The sequence below is a fragment of the Perca flavescens genome, chromosome 9 (genome assembly GCF_004354835.1).
Source record: "Perca flavescens isolate YP-PL-M2 chromosome 9, PFLA_1.0, whole genome shotgun sequence".
In the NCBI taxonomy this organism is placed as follows: domain Eukaryota; kingdom Metazoa; phylum Chordata; class Actinopteri; order Perciformes; family Percidae; genus Perca; species Perca flavescens.
Genome location: NC_041339.1, coordinates 5,113,863 through 5,135,683, shown reverse-complemented (window position 1 = coordinate 5,135,683; position 21,821 = coordinate 5,113,863). Strand labels below are relative to the sequence as shown.

Below are 21,821 nucleotides of genomic sequence, written 5' to 3'. Positions count from 1 at the left end.
CAATCCACTGCTGAATGTTTCCTGCAGCTCCTCTCACTGCGCCTGCAGCCCTTAAACAGGAGCCTGCGCATCGTACCACTGAAAGCCAAAAAAAAAATCTGTTCACTATGCTTCCAAAATAAGGTCAGGGTGAAGTCTCAGTACTGACCTGCTGCATGGAAATAAGTCAGACATGCCCAGACAGTTTGAGTGAACAGCTCACTAGGACATAAAGGAGCAACTGGAACGCCACTAATCAATCTATAAGAGACAACTCCTAATAACACAATGCAGTTAACATGCACACAGCCTCTGCAGACACAAACAGCCGGAGCCTCACCATCTTGGTCTCCTCTGGCCCCAGGAGAAACTCCACGATGATCTCAGTGGCGACCACGTCATCTCTTTGTGCCATCTACAACAGGAAACAGATATTGAAGGGATCATGGAAACTTTAGTTTGTTAAAGCATCTGTCCATCACAGTGGCCAGGTCCCCACCCCGACAGACACCGTCTCCTCGTTGGTGACGGCCTCTGCTGCCGACCAATCCGTGGTCCTGTCCTGCGACGGAGACGGAGACGCGCCGTCGGCAGTGAACCTCCAGAGGAGAGACAGGTTGGACAGAGCCAGAGGCACCTTCAGAGGGTTCCTGAACGTCACCTCCACAATGATTGGCTCTGCGGAGACAGAGAGGCGCAGCAGACGGTCGACATTGGTTAGTGTGCTGATGGTGCAGAGTAGCATTCAGCAGCAGGGATACACCGAATCCAGGATTCGGCTTCGGCCGAATATTGGGCTTTTTGACGGGGTTTAGTTTCTGCTCTCAGTTTCAAACCCTACGCTTGCGCTACGCTGGTCGACGTAATGACACCACCGTTGATTACGGGAAGGTGTTTTACGTAGGTGGACCGTTCAATGCAGTGGGCTGTGAGAAAGTGAAAATGGAACTTGTGATCAGAAAAAGTGTTGTTTGGCAGCACTTTCAGTCAAAAAGTCATGTTCAATTTGCAATGCCGATGTGTCTCGTGGTGGCAAGGTCACAGTTAAAAACTTGTGTTACAGTTAAAATAAAATAAAATGAAAAATACGCAGCTTTGGACATTGTTTACTTTATTAATGTGTTTACTGTGTTAATGGACTGAGGATGGGAGTAGGATTCGGCAGAATCTTAACCAGCGGATTCGGTATTCGGCCGAACCCCAAAAATCGGGATTCGGTGCATCCCTACTCAGCAGTAGTTCCACCTCTTACCCTCGGCCACAGCCAGTGGGTGGCGCAGGTTGTCTGTCTGGCTGTTCAGGCAGCACTGGGTGGGCTGGAAGTTTGCTGGGACAGTCCCCCTGTTGGCGGAGGCCACAAGCTGCTCCTCTAGGTGGCCCCACATGGCTGCCGTATCCTGGTCATACTCCTGGTCCAGGGACACGTGGGTGGCTGCCTGCTTCTCCCCTGCACACACCAGCTCATTACAATCAACAACGGAGCATTAGTGGCTCAATATCTTGTTTTTCCCCTCTGTCACACTTACACATGCACGAGTTAGAGAGACCCTTTGCTCAAAGGCCCCTCAGTAGCTCATAAATAAGGTTATCTTGGTCAGGCATTGCGTGGTATATAAACTGTACCACATTACAGGCTGTCTGCACACTTCACCACACTACATTTAACACTTGAGACCTCTTAATACCAGAGTGCAAGAAGTTTAACAATGGCCGACAGTGGGGACAATATGGCCTGATATTATTATCTTATCAAATTTCTATATAAAGTATAGCAAATGGATAGCATTATGTGTAGCAACAACTTTTGATGATGGAATTTATTACAGTAATGCCACCTGGACCAATCTAACTGCGTGTCAATCACTGCTCATGCACATGCAGGGCTTTAGCAGAAAAGGGGGAGGGACTGAGAAGTTGTCGATGTTCAAATTTATTTATTTAATTTCTACCTACAGCACCTTTAACTTGGCTGTGAATGAACTCACGGACACCGCAAAAAGGGCTTTCTTTGCCATAGTAAATCAATCATGGGACCCAGTGCATTACATGTCAGGGAGGTCAACAAGACTGGACTAACTGGGACAAACGTCCTAATGAAACCCCGGATTCAGAGTTCTATAAAAGTCTCCTCCAGATGCAGAGAAAAGCTCTGAGCTCTGCATGCAGAGCTGAATTAATACCCTTTACTAAAGAAACACGGTTCTGCCCAGAGAGGAGAGCTTGTGTTCTCAATGTGACAGAGAACAGTGGAGACAGATGTCAATGTGAACGTCTTAGAGATCAACACATGTCAGACAGCTTCACCCTTCAGGTCGGGACTCTTTGAACTTGGAGTATGTACTTTAAGCAAATGGTGGAGGTTGATATGAACTAATCAGCACTATCTTCTTTGGATGGAGTCGAGCTGGGAAGAGATCACAGATGACCGATCACCGCGTTACCTTCTGCAAGGCGGCGTTCATGTCCGAAGTAGACCCTGGTGGCTGAGCTGTGGATGCAAGGCAGAGGCAGCTCTGGGAGGCTGTCTGCATCCCCCCCCATCACACTCTGAAACACACACAGACACACAGTGCTTCTTAATCTGAGCAGGAGGAGGCGTGTAGATGCGAAGCAGAAGAGTTTTGAGAATGTTACCGACACAAAAGTAGACGTTGTTACCTTATAAACGTAGAGATACTCTCGGAGGAAGGCGCCCTGCTGCGTGGCCGTCTGCCTGCTGTCATTGGTCAGGATGTGTCTGAAGGCTGTCACCGCGTTCTCCGGCTGGGACAGGGTGAAGGACTGCCGGCCGATGGTGAAGTTGATGTGGTCCTCTGCCAGGGACCAGCCCCGCTCCTTGTACACCTGCATGGCCTGGCAGTAGCAGCGCAGCGCGTGTCTCCTCTGCATGCAGAGACAGAGGACAGGCCCAGGGACAGGACACATCAGCCAGGAGCAGAAGATGCGGAGACAGGCCCAGGGACAGGATGCATCAGCCGGGAGCAGAAGATACGGAGACAGGCCCAGGGACAGGATGCATCAGCCAGGAGCAGAAGATACGGAGACAGGCCCAGGGACAGGATGCATCAGCCGGGAGCAGAAGATACGGAGACAGGCCCAGGGACAGGATGCATCAGCCAGGAGCAGAACACACGGAGACAGGCCCAGGGACAGGATGCATCAGCCAGGAGCAGAAGACACGGAGACAGGCCCAGGGACAGGATGCATCAGTCAGGAGCAGAAGACACGGAGACAGGCCCAGGGACAGGATGCATCAGCCAGGAGCAGAAGACACGGAGACAGACCCAGGGACAGGATACATCAGCCAGGAGCAGAAGACACGGAGACACAGCAGCACAGGAGGAGACAGGACGAGAAAAGTCTTGTTAGGAGACCCCATTGGTCAGGTTAATAGCAGATGACTCCATATTTTGTCTTTGTGAGCTTTTAGCTAAAAACCGGAACTGGACCAGAGCTGTTCCAGGATTCCTCTCACGTATTGCATCTAACACTAACAGTAAATCCCAAAATCCCCAAAACTGCCCCATGACTTCTGAGTTCTTGGTTTTTCCCATAACCTTATCAATAATGTCAGGGAGATCATAAAAGCAGGAAACATTTCCCCCACTTTTAACTCCCGTAGAGTGTGGGGAGCATGGTGATTGACTCAGGAACTCAGGGTTGAATCAATAAACATAACAATATAAAGCTAACACAAACAGAGCTGGGATAGCATGGTATAGATTCACACATTCAGTAGATCAGTGACGGACCAAAGGCTCACCTGTCCCGCTTTGCTGAAACGATGACCAGCCAGGATCATATGGAAGGCAAACTTGCGCACCATAGGGTTCCGCATATTAATAAAGCAGTGGGCAGCCTGTTCCAACAGCAGAGCACTGCGCAGGTCAGAGTCCTACACAAAAAAAAAGGTCCATGCTGAATTAATCTAATGCAATTTTACTCCATAATTCTAATGTTATTGAATGATAAGGTAACATATGGAGATGCTCAGTCTTCTGGATTTACCATACTCCGGTCATTACTCTCATCTGTCTTGCAATGCATGATGGGATTTATGTCTTGGATGGCAGCCATGGATATCACACAACTTTGTACATTGCATTGTGGGATCATTTGTGTCCACTACGTGAAGGTGTAACGCCACTGTGCTACATAACGAACTGTATAGTGAAAAGTGAACTATTTATTAGTAAGACATTTCAATGGAACAGCGCATGTGTCAGTTGTGCCTGTGCACATGAGAGTACTGGAGCAAAGTGCAGTGCAGTGTGCAGCGTTTGCTTACCTCGCTGGTCATCTTGATGAGGAGCGTAGCAGCCTCCGAGTATTTGCCCTGACTCTTGAGGATCTCAGCACTGAGTAATGCACAGCGCTCAGCCAGCACCATGTTCCTGTAGAGGGCAGAGAACATACCAACACATCGCTCAACTAAAAGAATACGCTCTCTCGTGTCCGTATTACTCTGGTAGCTGTGGCGCAGTAGAGCCAATCATGTGCCTAATGTAATGCACATTCTGTCATCCAACGCTGTGTGTCCTCAGAATGCAACCTCAAGTGAGGACAGCGGGGTGAGCTCCACTCTGTTTGGATATGTGCGGCTGTCTTTTTAACTTTTCTTTATTAGCCCTCACCCCCCTCCCTCAAGAGGCTTTGCCTTTTTCCAGGCCGCCATTGTAAATAACAATGTGTTCTTAATAACTTGCCTGGTTAAATAAAGAAAAAATGTAAAACAGCATTTGGAGCCATTTTGTTTCCAGCTGGGCCCTGATGTGGTCCCCCCCAAAGTTAACTGGTCTCTGGTGAGGAGCCATACAGTACAAAGTACGGTTAAAAAATGACTAACGTGATTGGGTCAGAAATATCAGACAGAGCCGTGTATGCCACCTCTGACCCAGGACCAGGGGGGGAGGGGGAGTGGTCTTGCAAGGGTGACCTGATCAGGTACAGCCTGGAGACCGCTGTGTTTCTATTCCATTCATTCAGTAACAGTTTTAACATTGGCAGGTGCTCAGATGGGATCTATGAAGTCAAACTGTAGCTGAGCCAGGGAAACCTGCTGCCCAGTCAATGTGGTCCTGGGTAACCAATCAGGAGAAGACTAAAAGGGATTTACACTCCAAAAAGAATGCAAATAGACATATTAAACTTTCATTAAGGCGCACAAAGACAGATTCACAATGGCGAGCCTCTAAGTGCCACTGTATTATCACAGCAGCCTGTTAGACCTAACCCTAACCTTACACTGAACCAGCTGACAGAGAGACTTGGTGTAATGAGGTCATACTTGCAGACATCTCTGTACGTCTGGATGGCGGTGTCCATGTAGTGTGCTGGATACGGTCTGGGAGCTCCAGGCTGCAGGAAGGCTGACACTGCAGCCATTTCCTACACAAGATGAAGGGACACAACATGAGGACAGATGGAGGAATGAAGAAAGACGTCGTGATTCAGTCCACTTGCAGGTTTTTACAGAGCAGTAGTGTTATCTGTTAGATAACACAATGAAACTGAAGCACCACTCTGTTGCACTATGGTGCTGCTGTTGCCCTGCAGCAAGGCGTCATGTCGATGTGCTTCTGCCTCCCACGTGTAGCTGTGCTGGCTGTGTATTGTGCAGGGAGCGCAGGTAAAATGCCTTTCAGTATCGAGCAGGACTGTCGGAGAACTGCAGCTGCTGACCAGGAGACACACAAGTGCCTATTTTAAACTGGAAGGGACTCATTTGTGCAAAACGTGGTGACTACTGCGCTCTCTGTGCTAACTACACTATAAGCTAACACACTCAAACGCAGGCTATCCCATGACTGCAGAGGATGCTGCACCTGGGCTGCGGAGCACTCAATCCTCCAGCAGAGCAGGCTTCTTCTATCACATGGGATGTGCTGACACAGCTAGTGTGACAGCATCCTCTATTTTGGATTCTTCTTTAATACCTCAAGGGTTAGCACCGTCAACAAAGTTTGCGGTTGGTCAACTGCAACATTTGTGTGCCAAAGTTAGACTCTACGAAATGAGACAAAGTTTTGACACACTGGTCCCTACTCTCTGACAACTACAGGCTTCTTCCATCTGCAGATCAACTGTCTGTTAGAGAGGCCTGCTAACACGTGGTCCTCATAAGGACAGACAGAAAGGTGTGTGTGTGAGGTGTGTGTTCTCACCAGTGCTCCTGCGGCATACAGCATGGCCTGGTCCGACAGGAAGTCCTTCTTGGCAGTGTGGTAACAGCTGTAGGCCAGCTCGTAGTGCTGCACCAGGAAGCACAGGTCGGCCATCTTCCTGATCTGCAGCTCCGGGGCTTCTGGGGGATATCTGCCATCACAGACGGGAAAGATCAGCCAGCAGTGTGTACAGTGTTCACGGTGTGGAAACACAGATGGAAGTGCGATGCTTACAGAAGGCCACAGGTGCTCTTTGGCTCACTGATGCTCTTCTCTGGAACCTTCCCTCCGCCAAACCACTTCTTGGTGGCCGTGAACAGCGAGCGACTCAGCCCTTTCCTGGAGACCAGCTGGGGACAGAGAGGCAGGGGGGCTCACACACTCTACAGGCTATTACTGGAGCACTGTGCGTGGAGAGCTGTGGAATCTGGAAATCGTACGTTCATGTCCATTGCACCCTGCCGCCGCTCTCCTGGCGTAGAAAGACTTGTGAGGTGGAACTCATTCATAAAAAGCGGTTCGTACATTCAACACGTTCACATTCTTTTCCACGTGCGTGCACTAACCTGAATACGCACATACGGCTCCAGGTACAGTTTCACAACTCTCCACGTACGGTTGTAAATAATATTGCAATAATGCCGCCATAAAAGCCCTCTGTCCTCGCGGGTACTCAACGTGAGGGTTCAAGAAAGGCTACATAATGGCCACGTGGCCGAACCACACCACAAAAATAATAAACTTTCATTTGTAATTCAATGTTTTAAAAGTAGTTTTTTTTTTTTTTTTTTTTTAAATATCCTACTAACGAACAGACAAAGAAACAAAAGCAACTGAAAATATGAAAAAGGCAAAAACTGTTCAAATGTACTTTGCATAGTTCCTAAAGTTATTACACAGTTTTGTCTGCAATAAATCCTCCTTCAACTTTATGCTCGTTGTGGAGGCTGCCGTGTGGGGAGTTGCACCTGGTCGTTGAGCTGTCGGATGTTCTTCTCTACGTGTGGCAGCAGGCCTCTGAAGGTGAACTCCTGGATGAACTGTCTGATGTGGTCGTGGTCATTCAGGGTCAGACAGGCGCCGTGGCCCCCTGCGCCCACCGCCGGGCCCTCTGGCTCTCTGGCGCCTCTCTTCACCTCAGCGTTAGCAGCGGTGAGGGCGTGCAGGCTCCCCGAGCTGCTGGCTGGGTCCAGCTGCAGAGGATGGCTGTCCAGGCTGGGGGACGCTCCGTCTGCCAGGAGACAGGGAAGAAGCTAAGCTCACTCGCTCACAGAGAGAGAGAGACCTGTGGTGTTCAGCCAGCTGTCAACCCTGGGCACACGAGGTCACACTAAACAACACTGTTTGACTCAGAGTGTGTGTGTGTGTGTGTGTGTGTGTGTGTGTGTGTGTGTGTGTGTGTGTGTGTGTGTGTGTATAAAGCTCTGCTTAGAGCTGCAGCAGGTACTGCTATCATTGTTGGGCAAACATTCCATTATAATCTTTCAGCATATTGTTATTCAAGTGTTCTGAGAGAAAACTAGACTTTTTCAGGCTTCAGAAAATCTAGACGGGAAACTTTGGCCAATCATAGGTCATTTCAGAGAGAGAGAGAGAGAGAGAGAGAGAGAGAGAGAGAGAGAGAGAGAGAGAGAGAGAGAGAGAGACCAATGTGGATTTTTTAGTGCCGATACCGGTTTTTTTTCATCAGCCGATACGGGCTGCCGATTTTCTTGAGCAGATATTTGGAGCAGATACTGCTTTTGCTCCCTCAATTTACATCATAAAAATGTAAACCCTGCCACACTGGATTTGTTTTTGGAATCTGCTCTGCCATTTCTTTAAAAGATAATAATAAAATGAATTGATTTCTAATTTAAGACCATCACCGGCACTCTGCTAGTGGGGGGAGGGGCAGTGCATGGTCTGCACGTGAACTGCAGAGTCTCCAGCAACACAGAGCTGCCTGTGGATGCCTGTCTGTAAATAATGCCGGGAAAAAAAAACTAGCGGCGAACGCAACTATGTGCGTATCGGCCGATGACGGTACACGTAAAAACGCAAATATCGGCCCGATATATCGGCCGGCCGATAAAATCGTTCCATCACTAAGATAGAGCGCTCCTATTTGCTGTTCTACACGTGAAGACAGAAAGGGGAGAGGAAAAGGTCTCACTCTGCTTCAAAATTCTGCCGTTGTTTTGCTTTCTACCCACTGCAGCTTTAAATAACTTCCCCTTAACGTTTCAGTCAGCTCAGAAGTGCGAAGCAGAGAAGCCAGAGTCAGGAGTGACGGACCTTTCTCTGTTGGGTGCTGGCCATCCCCCTCAGCTGCACTGATGTTGTTCTCTACAGCAGCAGCAGCGCTCCCAGCTGCAGCTCCTTCGTCCAGCACGTCCTGCAGGCAGGGTCACCATGTTAACACACAACACGGCGGACACGGGTCAGTCTCTGCGTGTAGCAGGGAGACGCAGGGAGGGCCTACCTGGTTCTGCAGAGTGTTCCTGTGCAGGTACTGACTCCAGGGGTCTGGAATCTGTTCATCTTCTTCTGCCGAGGACGTACGAGAGTTCAGTTTCAACAGATAGCAGCCCTGATGACCGTACCTCTGTTTCATGTCCTCATACACAGAGTCAGCCCTGGAGGGGAGGGGGATGAGAAACCGACCAAGACCACAACATTAGCCTTTTTCATCCACCCTAGTTCTTTTTTTTAAACCATTAACCATTGTCGACTCATCTTTAACACTGCTTCTTTTCTTATTGACTCATATTAAAGTGTTCATATTATGCTCATTTTCAGGTTCATAATTGTATTTAGAGGTTATATCAGAATAGGTTTACATGGTTTAATTTTCAAAAAACACCATATTTTTTGTTGTGCTGCACATTGCTGCAGCTCCTCTTTTCACCCTGTGTGTTGAGCTCTCTGTTTTAGCTACAGAGTGAGGCATCGCACTTCTGTCCCATCTTTGTTGGGAGTCGCACATGCGCAGTAGCTAGATAAAGACTACTAGCCAGTCAGAAGCAGAGTATGAGGGCGTGCCACGCTAGCAGCTAGACGAGCATTATAACGTGTGTTACAAAGTGACCACGTTTGTCTCTGAAGTAAAGGCTGGACTACAGTAGAGCTGTTTGGAGCAGTTTGTGAACAGTGGTTTCTGTTGGGGACAGTAAGTCCCTTTGGGGTGGACTTTGGGCTTTTTCACTTTGTAAACCTAGAACGTGCACAAAAAAAAGATATAGCCTCCTGAGAACCGAGGAAAATCTTGTTTTTCCTAATCAGATTTTTTTGTGATTCCATACCTGTTTAAGGTTAAAAAAACATCTTACAATTTAAATTTTTTTATTTTTATTTATTTAAAGAATGTCCACTGTAGTGGACAACAGGATCATTTGAGTACGAAAAAAGACAAATTTGGTAGGGTTAGGGTTAGGGTTAGGTTCATGTATTATTTACATGAAGATAGTCCTGATGTCCACTATAATTGACATTCATAAAATGCCAATTTTTCAGAAGATACATAATGTAGTTTCTATCAGAACTCAATATATGATTCCTAACACCTTAATGAACAAGAAAATATATGATTATCATAGTAACAAAACCATAGACTAATAATATTTGACTCATCTCTTATCTTTCCATAAAATGTGCTTGTTCCTATGCTGTCCATTTTGGATTGAAAGAAAGAGGCGGTTCCCGGCCTCCCAGCCAATCAAATAACACATCACTGAAAAGCCCAGGATGTCCTCTGTAGAGTACAGCAGGAATTAAGAGACATGCACAAACGATTCCAAGGAGAGGAATGAAACTCAAATGTCCACTACAGTGGACATAAGTCAATTGGCTGGGTCTCAGGAGGATATAACACAATAAAGGAAAGGGAAAATATGAGCACTTTGAATCAAGAAGCAGCTGAAACGGAGAGTCCAGTCAGTCACGGTTCTTCGACAGAGAAAGGAACATACAACATACAACATGCACACAGTGGCGCTGCGTTCGGTACCTCTGCTCGTCGCCCTCGCTCATGTCGTGCAGTAAGACGTAGTACTTGAGCGTGTTGGGGATGAACCACTTGGGGTTGGTGTACTCTCCGCTGTGCTGGATCCTGTGCTGCTCCTGGGAGAGCTTGAGGAACTGCTCCACCGGGACGGCCTCTGTGGAGGACACCACTAGCAGGCCTGGGGCGCGGGGGGACCGCATGTCAAGGAACACACACACACTCCAATACTGGCCCTACTCCACAGGAAATGCTTCACATTATGCAACAACAAATGTCATTTTAACTCAAGAAACAAAGCCTTCATGTGGTACAATAACAGTATTTGTTTGGTGCGCTGGCGGAAGGATACAGGCGAGGTAGTGATTGAGAAACTCGTGGTCGGAGGCGGGCATCGATTGCAGGAAGTTCTCCCTGTAGGCTTCGAACCAGGGCGTGGTAGCTGCAAACACACGGACACAATGACACGGAGGACTTCACCCAGCACGCGGTCGCACATTAGCTGTGTTCAAAACCGTTCCCCATCACAGAAACAGTTCCCTACAAAGTGTGTTCGCCATTTTTGTAGTGGTGTTTGAATACTCACGAGGTTAATTTCATTCACAAAATAGTCCACTAGAAAATACCCACAATGCACAGCTAATTTGAGTGTACATACGATGGTCCCTACGTGTTACTCCCGTATCCCACAATGCAATGCGGCCGTGTTAACCCGGAGGAGAAGAAGAAGAAGCAGAAATCACCATAAAACTGAAAAGGAAAAATGGAGCGGCCTTTCATTTCTAAATAGTGGGAATGTAACATGCAACATATATACGACCTTTTACCATTCTCCTGAGAGCTCGCTTTGTTGCAGGGACGTTTTAGAAGTATTTTGGTTTCGGTTTGTTTACACGATGCCTCCGTCACACCAATAACCCGGAGCATCTCCTGACGCAACAATACTTTCAGTAGGTGTCCCAAATCTGGTTTGGTCGGTCCCTATATAGCTCACTATTTAATAAACACTATATAGGGAATAGTGAGAGAGTGAACGAGGAAACAGTTTCCAACACAGCTTTTGTGTCCTACGGCAGGTTTTCCCTGTTTAAACTTTGATTTCCCACTTTTGACGTGTGGCCACCATCTTGGCTACGGCATCATTAATGACATCACAAAGACACAGGTGCTCAAGTTGCCGGCCATCCATTCCCTGTCCTCTATCTACCATCTTACTATGCTACTACTCTACATCATGCATCCATCCATCCCTACTCTAGATTGGGGGGGCAACTATAAAACCACAATCGCCGGTTGAGCATGGTAACTTCTCCCCTTCAGCGAGCCTTTTGACCCAACCTAGCTGAACAGGACCAACTTCTTAAAGTGCTCATATTATGCTCATTTTCAGGTTCATAATTGTATTTAGAGGTTATATCAGAATAGGTTTATATGGTTTAATTTTCAAAAAACACCATATTTTTGTTGTGCTGCACATTGCTGCAGCTCCTCTTTTCACCCTGTGTGTTGAGCTCTATTTTAGCTACAGAGTGAGGCATCGCACTTCTGTAACCTTTTGTTGGGAGTCACACATGCGCAGTAGCTAGGAAAGGACTACTAGCCAGTCAGAAGCAGAGTATGAGGGCGTGCCACGCTAGCAGCTAGACGAGCATTATAACAGGAGTTACAAAGTGACCTCGTTTGTCTCTGAAGTAAAGGCTGGACTACAATAGAGCTGTTTGGAGCAGTTTGTGAACAGTGGTTTCTGTTGGGGACAGTAAGTCCCTTTGGGGTGGACTTTGGGCTTTTTCACTTTGTAAACCTATAACGTGCACAAAAAAAAAGATATATAACACAATAAAGGAAAAGGAAAAAGCCAAAAAGCCTAATATGAGCCCTTTAAACGTATTCACAGTCCTGCCCCAGTCCTTCCTGATCTGTAAAGAGCTGCAGAGAGACATAGCTTAGAGGAGGGAGTGAAACCCATACTGCACCAATGTTTGGTTTGAACTGCCTGCTTCACAGGGCTTTCTCAGCAAAAGCACAAGTTCTCAGTAGAGATGAATGATCTTCATCACAGCTCTGTAAGTCTCCTCTCCGATTCCTACAGGATCTGCAAACACCTCAATCCCTTTTTGGTCTGAAGCTGCTGTCAGGGCTATAAAATTGCTTCAAATAATCAACTCTCCAGTTAAAATGGATCTTTGTTTGAGTGATCTGATATCGATTGGTAAAATGCAGAAATGGTTCTGTTCACCATGGATACGTACGTGGGCGTCCCACGGTGTAGTTGTACAGTTGTGTAATGGTCTCTCTGCTCTCTGGCGTGTTGATGACTGCTGTACTCTGTTAATGCCTGGCATGTTAGTCCTGGTCAGTAAAAAGTCCTTCTTGATGTAAACATTAACCTGCTGCATTATATAAATATCTGAGGGTTGCTTCTTGCTTGTACAATTTACAGCAGAAGTTCTCCGACAATCTTTTATAGCCAAGAAAAAAACCTAACTGGTATCCAATCGGAAATGTAATGGAAATCGGGACCTTGTGGATTGGAATCAAATCCATCTGGAAGTCATTGGGCATACCCAGCCCGCAAGGGATCAGGTGAACCGCCATCGGTTCATGCACAGTGCAGTGCAGATACCTTACCATACGCAAATGTTTTATTAGAAACCTGTGGATATGTGCTCAATATCGGGAACTACACAGTCCTTCCAGAAAAATGCAGAGTTTTTTCGTGATTCCTTGATTATGCGGCACGTTTTCCTAAAAAATGCGATGGAATATGCGGGATATTTATGCAATTTTATGCGATGAAATTGCGGGAACTTGCAAAAACTGCGGTTTGATGAAAAAGAGAGAAAAAAAAAGTGATTCCCCCAACACCCTGCTTTTCGATGATGTTCACGTCGCCTAATTACGTCACTTCATAACGTTCCCATGGCAACAGGGGAAAATGGCTGCTCGTGTGAAGTAAACGCAACATTTTTCAACTTTCTGTTAAGATATATGACTTTTTTGCAACGAAAATGCGGGGATTATGAAAGCATGCAAGCTCCGCATATTTTGAAATCTGCAATTTATGCGGCAAAAGTGCGGAGTATTTGAAAAAAAATGCTGCCCCCGCATAAATATGCGGACTTTGGCCGATTATGTATTGAATTATGCGATTGCATAATCGCGTTTTTCTGGAGGGACTGACTACAGCTACAGGACTCTGTACAGTCAGGTGATGAGTAGAGGAAACACTGGGGAAAGTAGGTTGAGGGGCCAGATGCATAAGACTCTGCAGACCAGAATATGCATAGCTATACTTTTCCTGGTTCTGTGTTATAAATGTGAGTCACACGTGCCTCATTCCCACAGGTAGCTATGCTATAGAAAAGCCATCAGTTTGCATATCAATACTCTAGCACTCGTTGTATATACAGTATTATATTCAGGCTGTGTATAGTGTCTGTACCATCCATTTATCACACACACACACACACACACACACACACACACACACACACACACACACACACACACACACACACACACACACACACACACACACACACACACACACACACACACACACACACACACAAATAAAAACAGCAGTGAGAAGGTCAATGATTAACACAGTTCAAGATCAAATTAAGATATCATGCACCCGGGGGAAATGATGGCTCAAATGTTAAAACAAAATAAGATATTGAATCTCCTCCTGATCATTTCCCCTGCAACTGGCTGTGGTAAACGGTGTGCAGCTGGTCGGAAGTCTGCGCCAGGCGCTGCATCCTTCCTTTAGAAATACCACTTTAGGTGTGGGAAACGGTGTGCGCATGCTTTGTGTGTGCACACACGTGGTTAATACATCTGCCCCCTCCCCCCCACCCACCCCGAGGTCAGATATAAACAGTTATCATTTGATACAAGAAGCACCCACCACATTGTGACAGAAAGCGGAGAGACAGGGCAGCTAGATGGAAAACTAGTAGGAGAGACTACAGCTAATCCACACATGAGCCGGAGACAGTGGTACCTGGGATACCTGGGATACCTGTGTGGTGCTGGGAGGTGCTGACTTCCAACAGTGTTTCTCTCCAGGCACTGTACCAGGGTAGGCTAGCTTTAACAGAGTGATCTGATAGGTGGAAGCAGACAGCCAGGGCTAATGTTAGCATGGTCTCTGCATTCAAAGTGAGAGCTTACAGATAATCACCAGGGAGGAGAAGCATTAGGAAACCATGTTACATCAACTCTTACAATGTACCTTGCAGAAACGCCAATTGTGTCATTTTAATTGAAAGTAGGGACCAGAAGGAAAAGTAATGGGTCTGCAGATTTCACCTTACGCAGATTCTATTTCACATACAGTATATTCATGTCATTTTCATAAGGTCATACAATTCCATACGTGTTCATACATCTGTTTTTCTAATCTGTATTTTCATCACAGCGAAACTCCAACTGGTGTGAACATGGTGACATCACTGAAAACAAGTCCAGCTGGTAAAGAAAGACGAGCGGCGTGACCGGCTCTCACCCAGCCAACAGTCTGTCCGTCTTCATCTGGAGCTAAACAAGCTGCGTGTCACTGACTGTCTCAGAGTTACCATGCTTTCAATAAGTTGTTAATAACAGTTATTGATAAACAGGCTCCTGTACGAGAGCAGTTACCGATAAGTATTAAGAAATTGAAGGAATGGAAAGCCAAAGATATGTGCTTGAGCTGTTTTATTAGCGCTGTCACTGTAGTGCAGTTTGTCCACTAGAGAGCATAAGGATGTTCCCTGAAGGCGAGGTGACCACTGACAGAACAGTGTCAGAGTCTGTGTGTGGGTCTGTTGCGCGACTGTGTGGTACACTGCTTTTGTCTGTGTGTGTGCTTGTTTGTTTGTTTGTTTGTTTGTTTGTCTATATTCGTGGGGTCCAAAAACCGGGAGTCCAGTATACTTGTGGGGTCCCGACAGCTTTGTGGGGCCAAAATGCTGGACCCCACAAGTTTAAAGGGCTGTTTGAGGGTTAAGACTTGGTTTTAGGATTAGGGATATAATTAGGTTATGGTTAGGGTGAGGGTGAGGGTTAAGGTTAGGCCTTTAGTTGTGATGGTTAAGGTTAGGGTAAGGGGCTAGGGAATGCATTATGTCAATGACGGGTCCCCACAAAGATAGTGCACCAACCTGTGTGTGTGTGTGTGTGTGTGTGTGTGTGTGTGTGTGTGTGTGTGTGTGTGTGTGTGTGTGTGTGTGTGTGTGTGTGTGTGTGTGTGTGTGTGAGAAAGAATATCACTACGCTCATCACTCACCTCAACTACTGTAGCTGAGTGGTGTGTAAACCCTTGCTAACTAAGCTCATGTGACACTGATCGGTGAACAATTCTAGCAAGAACCACCCTATTGTTGTCTGCCTTGTTAGCAGAACACTCTAAAACAGGCCTTCTGTTAATCTGTTGCTAAATCAGTTCCCTAGCATGCCAGGAAGCGAGCTAATATCATTTTGTCTCAGATTCTCTGCAATGGAGATCAGTCTGCACGTAGCCCCTCCTTCCCGATGACATCACGCACCTTGTGAGATTGGTCAGGGACCAGCGTGTAGTCTGTCATCGTGTCAGCTAAGTCACGGCAAGAATGCATGACCATGAATCCCCTATTCATCTGATACAGTGACCATTCTAACAGACAAATACACCGCGTAGTCCTAACTGGGCATTGTGTTCTGTTAAGACATTAATATAAGCAGATTTATGGTCATCTGATGATGGTTCCAGCTTGGGGGTCCTTACCACTGAAGCTGAGGTCATAGTCTCCTGCCGTGAGGACGTTGGTGGCAGCGCCCTCCTGTGGCTGGCAGGACAGCACCACGTCGTTGAGCAGTCGCCGCAGGGCGGGGCTGGAGGCAGCGGACGCGGGGGTGGGGCTCGTCACCACGTTGTTGACACAGATGCGCAGGTTTTTCACAACCTGCACCTGGTTATTGGGGTCCCGGATGTGACCTGGAGAAGAAGAACGCAGGACATTTATTTATGCTGTCAGCAAAAGAGGTTTTAAGACATGTTTGCACACCACTTGTGTGTATTTCCCCCCCAAGCCTCCGGAAAAGACCAGAGAGAAGTGTGAAGAGGTCAAAACTGCAGTAACACACAGTAGTATACAGAACTCTGTATGTCACAAGAACCCATACTTTGTTACCAAGTCAATGCCAAAATCTCCTGAAAACGTGGACGTGCTTGTTTTCCGACAGCACCGCAGGTACAGGAAAAACCTACCTATGTCACCGGGGGATGCAATTCTTCCAGACCTGACAGGGCAGTCCATACTAGGGCTGGGCGATATGGAGAAAATCAATTACCACAATAACTTTGACCAAATACCTCAATATCGATACCGCAACGATAGTGTAGTGTTGACTATTGGTGCTTTCACAAAATAGTTACACAATGAGATTTTTAATAAATAATCATCAGTAATGTAGATATAATGACTAAGTGGGTAAAGGCAAATAATACAATAGGGACAACAGTCTGGTAAGTTCAGAAAAGTACATCACTTTACTGTAATGCAGCTTTTAAAACCAGGAAAAGGCAACACTTATGCCATATTACGATATTCAAAATCTAAGACGATATCTAGTCTAATATCACGATATCGATATAATATCGATATATTGCCCAGCTCTAGTACATACGTCTACGAGTGTTCTAGTCTTCCGTTAAATGCCGAAGAACAAGAATGTCTACCAGCACGGAATAACAGTGAATAGCGCATGCTCTCTGTGCACGCCATGGTGCACACAGACGGCTTGACCGCAGTCAGCCTCTGGCTTTATCATAATGCTACTCCGCCAACGGATTTTATGGGTTTACATGCCACTGCCACTGCTTTTCATACAGAGCCTCGTCTGTCGTCTCTCATGTCCAGCTCGATCTCCACAGAGCTGCAGAGATACCCCACCTGGCTACCCCACAGATGCATTCTGGGATAGGAGAACAAACTCTCTGGGTTGTCTGCGTTTCTTTAAACCAATCACAACGTTCGTGGTCGGCGCTAAGCTCCGGGCCATCGACGGTGGCTCTGCTAAACAGTCTCTGGAAGGAACTCGTTTTGGTGGAACATATGCGCCACATACAATATTAAATGAAGTTAACTATTGACACAATACAGTAACGTGAGCTATTTAAATTAGCTGGATACATGGTTAAACCTCATTGGCTCTTACCAGTGTATCTCCGTGTGTACTTCGTCCACAGCAATCCCACCGATCGGTCCCAAAACGTCCCAGTTAGAGAGGAAATGCCGTAAACATATTCTTTGTATATCTTTACAATCATTCCCCTAAAGAACCAAGCAGGCCTTTCTTGTTGCACCATCCAAATTTTCTTCTAGACTTGACATTTTCAGCATTTAGCCAAAGCAAAAGAGGGACATCTGGCGTGTGTCAATTATCCTGGAAATGTACTTCCGTTGATCCAGACTACATAATGCCTAATGTTAGCTATAATCGCTGATATTATCCAACATAAGTGCTCAGTTCCAGCAGACCTCTGCATAACGTCAGATAACTTGAACTAGCACGGTTCTATGTGGGATGGGATTTATTGGTTTGCTGTTTAGAGTGGCATCGAGAATCTCTTTCACTGGTATTGGTATCGACTGCTGGTATACGTGCAGTTTAGTGACCCAAATTATTTTCCAAAAACACCCAAATGATGAGGGTCTTATTTGAGACAGGTTGCCCTAACCCTAACCCAAACACATGTTAAACAGGTGGTTTAGCAGGTTCATAATTATGAGGAATTTGGGACACTAAACTGCACGTATACCTCGACGGCTAAACGTATGTTATTATGGTGACAGAACAACTGGATCGTGTGACCGGGGGTCATGGTCCTCGGGACTTCCGGACCGTGCCGCCGTGGCCTGAAAGCAGCCTGTTGTTGTTGCGGTGACACGGCGGCTGGGCACTATGGAGTCAGCCTGAAACTAGAGCCTGGTAGCCGAGTGACGGCCTGACTACTTCACCGAACAGCACAACAGCTAGTTAGCTAGTTAGCTGCCTGTGTGTCCAGAGCCAGAGGCTCAGAGGTCCGGGTGTCCGTCTTTACCTCTTCCGCTCGGTCAAGTCACACTCCAGCCTGCTCTGCTAGCTCGGCGCTAACTAACCCACCGCAGCTAAAGACCTATGCTAAAGACGCTTCCTCCCTCACTGACAGACAGTTGGGAGACAGACAGCTGAGAGACAGACAGCCCTGTGTGTGTGTGTGTGTGTGTGTGTGTGTGTGTGTGTGTGTGTGTGTGTGTGTGTGTGTGTGTGTGTGTGTGTGTGTGTGTGTGTGTGTGTGTGTGTGTCTGTGTGTGTCTCTCTCTTTCTGTCTTTTTCTCTCCTACCTTCGGACGTCAGTCTGCAGAAAGGCCGCAGCAGCTCCGCGAAGCCCAGCTTGTTCTTGCGGGTCACTCTCTCCGCCTCCTCGCTGCACAAGACGGCCACCATCGGGACGAACGAGTCCTGCACGAACTCCTGCACCGACTGAACACATTGGGCCATGATGTCGACACCAGCTAACACACCGAAACCGAGTCAACACCGCTCCTTCTCTATTCGCAGACAGCAGCCATGTTGGATTCAGCAGGCGACTTCCTGTAGAGCTGAGACGGATCAGCTGATGCTCATGCACTTCCTTTTCCTCTCTGCTCTTTTTTTTTATTAATGAAGTAGAAAATGTTCAACAGCATAAGGCCAGTAATGTGTATCATCGTCAGCAGGAGGCTCAGTAGACAGCAGACACATCAATGGGAACAAACTATAAAAGTAAATATCTATTAGCCTCCTCTGATAATCCTAAGGCATCAGTAGCCTACATCCGGTACACTTCTTTTCCATATGCTACAGTGATGCTTGCAGTGTTAGTTCTGTCATAAAGAGTCCTAATACATTTATGGTTAAAAACATTTACCCAAAATAAAAATAAATTCATTTTGTATCCTCCATTATGATTTATTTATGTATGTATTTAGCAGGGCCAGTGGCCATTATTCAGTTTGCACCTCAGTGTAAATGTAAGACAATGAGCTCATTTCCCTCTGCGGTCCCTAGGTAGGTTATTACCTGCTTATTACCCAGTTATTACCTACGGCCTTGCGTTATAGATACCACAATACAACACCATACAATACATTTATACCAAACCATCCAATATATGTAAACACCAGGAGGTATAGAATCAGAATCAGAATCCGTTTTATTGGCCAAGTATACTTACACAAGGAATTTGACTTCGGTAGGTGTTAACTCTCTATACATTCAACAGATAGACATGTAGTACTAAACATTCAGTAGACAAATAGAATATAGACACATACTGTACGATAGGGACAGCAATATACATATAGGCACACATCAACATAATATACAAAAATACAAATAGGACCTTTTTTATCAAGACAAACTACACACAGAGTGGGATGTAAGGTGCAAAAAGTAATAGTACAAAGTAGTGTGCAAGATGCATATTGGAATGATAAGTATGTAATGTGTAGAGAAGTGGGTGAGTGGCCAAAGTGGGGATGACCCCACTTATCCGCAGTTCAGTAGAGTGATGGCAGTGGGAAAGAAGCTGTTCTTATTCCTGGTTGTTTTTGTGCGTGGGGATCTGTAGCGCCTGCCAGAGGGGAGGAGGTTAAAGAGAGTGTGTGCAGGATGTGTGGGGTCTTTGGTGATGTTCTCTGCCCACTTCCTGGTTCTACCAGTGTACAAGTCCTGGAGGGAGGGCAGCACTGATGCGAGGCACCAGTGATTTTTTTTCAGCTGTCCAAATTGGGTGTTGTAGGCCTAATCTGCGTTTGTCCTGTTTTGTGGCTGCCCCAAACCAAACGGTGATGGATGTGCAGAGGCAGTGTAGTCTCATTACTCATGATAGCAGGTTTGGTTTGCTCTAAGCATCGTGTTCAGTTTCTGTGTTCGGGTTAGGTGGATGGGGCTCTGACTGAGGACACGTCTCCACTGTCCACACAGTCCCCTCAGGTCCCTCTGCATCATGAACTGACTCCTCAGAATGTTTCAAACCATCAAAATAAACTTGTTGTACTTCAGTTCTGTGTGGCAGAGCGCGGTTTGGCCTGGAGTTTCACCGAGACTCTGTTGATCTCTATTTACCCATCTGTCTAACCCAGATGCAGGCAGTCATCCACTGTCTTCCATATATTCATAGTTTTACTTAGTTTAATATCCTGTGTAACATGCACACCTCAGTATTTTGGCCATAGTTGTAATGTGCTGCCACAAGAGTGCAGTCTACAGCTCATATTTCACACTTTTTCAAGATCAGCTGTAAAGCAGATGCTTTGGGAAATAAATGAAGGATCTGGAAGCTGCTCAACACTTTCAGAACCGGAGCTGTGTCGTCTACTTGGTTCTCAAAGACAATCAAGGTCTCAATATCTCAATTTCTAATCAGGACTGAGAGACTAGACAAGTGATGGTGAAACAGGGCAGCCTTGTTTTATTCCACCTGATAAAGATATTGAGCTATAGTGTCATGATAAAAAGCACTTAATTACATTCCTGAAATTCTGAAAATAAAAAAGATGTTCTGCATGTCGAAAAACTTTATAAAATATAATATATATTCTCATTATGTATAGAAGGACTTTATTATTATTGAGTGTAGGACCAGACAACATGCTGATGTGTTGGTCAGCCATTCATAAAGCCTGAGGGAAGAATGTGCTGCCTGAAAAACTACAGTGAGCAGCTGGTTTAGGAAGTTACAGAGCCGGGTCCTCTGGTCCTTTAGGTCGCTGGACTTCTGCAGGATACTCACTGAATCTGTGTCATTATTCATTATAATTTATTATTAAGACAGAACAAATCCACTTATAGGCCACTCTTCACTCTCTAAAAGAATGTGCTCTCAGCACCTCATTTGAGATATATATATATATATATATATATATATATATATATATATATATATATATATATATATATATATATATATATATATATATATATACACACACACACATACATACATACGTATACACACTACCGGTCAAAGGTTTGGGGTCACTTGGACATTTCCATTCCACTCCATTATAGACAGAATACCAGCTGAGATCAGTTGCATTGTTTTTTTTAACCAGGGCAGCAGTTTTCAGATTACATTATGTGCTTACATAATTGCAAAAGGGTTCTCCAATGTTTTCTCAGTTAGCCTTTTAAAATGATATCAGATTAGTAAACAGAATTTGCCTGTGGAACATTGGCTGAATGGTTGCTGATAATGGGCAATGTAGATATTGCATTAAAGATCAGCCACTTCTTTCTACAACAGTCGAGAAGCCTTTTGCAATTATGTAATCTGAAAACTGCTGCCCTAATTAAAATGGCTGGTTACTAGCTGCTTTTGCACAGTCGACCTATACAATGGATTTTCTGGGTGAGCGGCAGCGTCACACACACACACACACACACACACACACACACACACACACGAGAGTGATTGGGCAGTTAGACTGGTTGGACCGAGTTCCAAGAAGCTGGGAACCAGGAAGCTCCAAAGTTTAAACCAAGGGGGTAAGCTTCGCTTCAGAACGCGAACCTCCGATGGCGCCATTTTGTTGCTACAAAGCGATCGCCTCCTGTTAGCATTACACTGACCGCCATTATTTTTTTTACGTCACTTGACTGCGAATAACTTTACATCTGAAGCGTTTAAAGACTATTTGTCC

The 21,821-nt window shown here is 46.0% G+C and overlaps 1 protein-coding gene across 4 annotated transcripts in view; it reads right to left on the bottom strand.

The window, feature by feature from the left end:
* trappc8 (trafficking protein particle complex subunit 8) overlaps positions 1-18,769 on the bottom strand; it is a 32,556-nt gene extending 13,787 nt beyond the window's left edge. The window contains exons 1-18 of one of the 4 annotated variants that reach the window (XM_028587115.1): positions 18,480-18,769; positions 15,878-16,087; positions 14,135-14,236; positions 10,478-10,567; positions 10,132-10,306; positions 8,608-8,761; positions 8,421-8,520; positions 7,112-7,374; positions 6,378-6,493; positions 6,144-6,294; positions 5,267-5,367; positions 4,268-4,373; positions 3,743-3,874; positions 2,638-2,862; positions 2,421-2,526; positions 1,232-1,426; positions 479-657; positions 320-394 (exon numbers count right to left, since the gene is read on the bottom strand). In XM_028587115.1, the coding sequence (XP_028442916.1) occupies positions 320-394; positions 479-657; positions 1,232-1,426; positions 2,421-2,526; positions 2,638-2,862; positions 3,743-3,874; positions 4,268-4,373; positions 5,267-5,367; positions 6,144-6,294; positions 6,378-6,493; positions 7,112-7,374; positions 8,421-8,520; positions 8,608-8,761; positions 10,132-10,306; positions 10,478-10,567; positions 14,135-14,236; positions 15,878-16,087; positions 18,480-18,636 (2,637 nt within the window). In that variant the 5' untranslated portion in view covers positions 18,637-18,769. The remainder of the gene's footprint in view (positions 1-319; positions 395-478; positions 658-1,231; positions 1,427-2,420; positions 2,527-2,637; positions 2,863-3,742; positions 3,875-4,267; positions 4,374-5,266; positions 5,368-6,143; positions 6,295-6,377; positions 6,494-7,111; positions 7,375-8,420; positions 8,521-8,607; positions 8,762-10,131; positions 10,307-10,477; positions 10,568-14,134; positions 14,237-15,877; positions 16,088-18,479) is intronic. The other 3 variants (XM_028587116.1, XM_028587117.1, XM_028587118.1) reach the window with 3 other exon arrangements.
* Between the last annotated feature and the right edge of the window lie 3,052 nt (positions 18,770-21,821).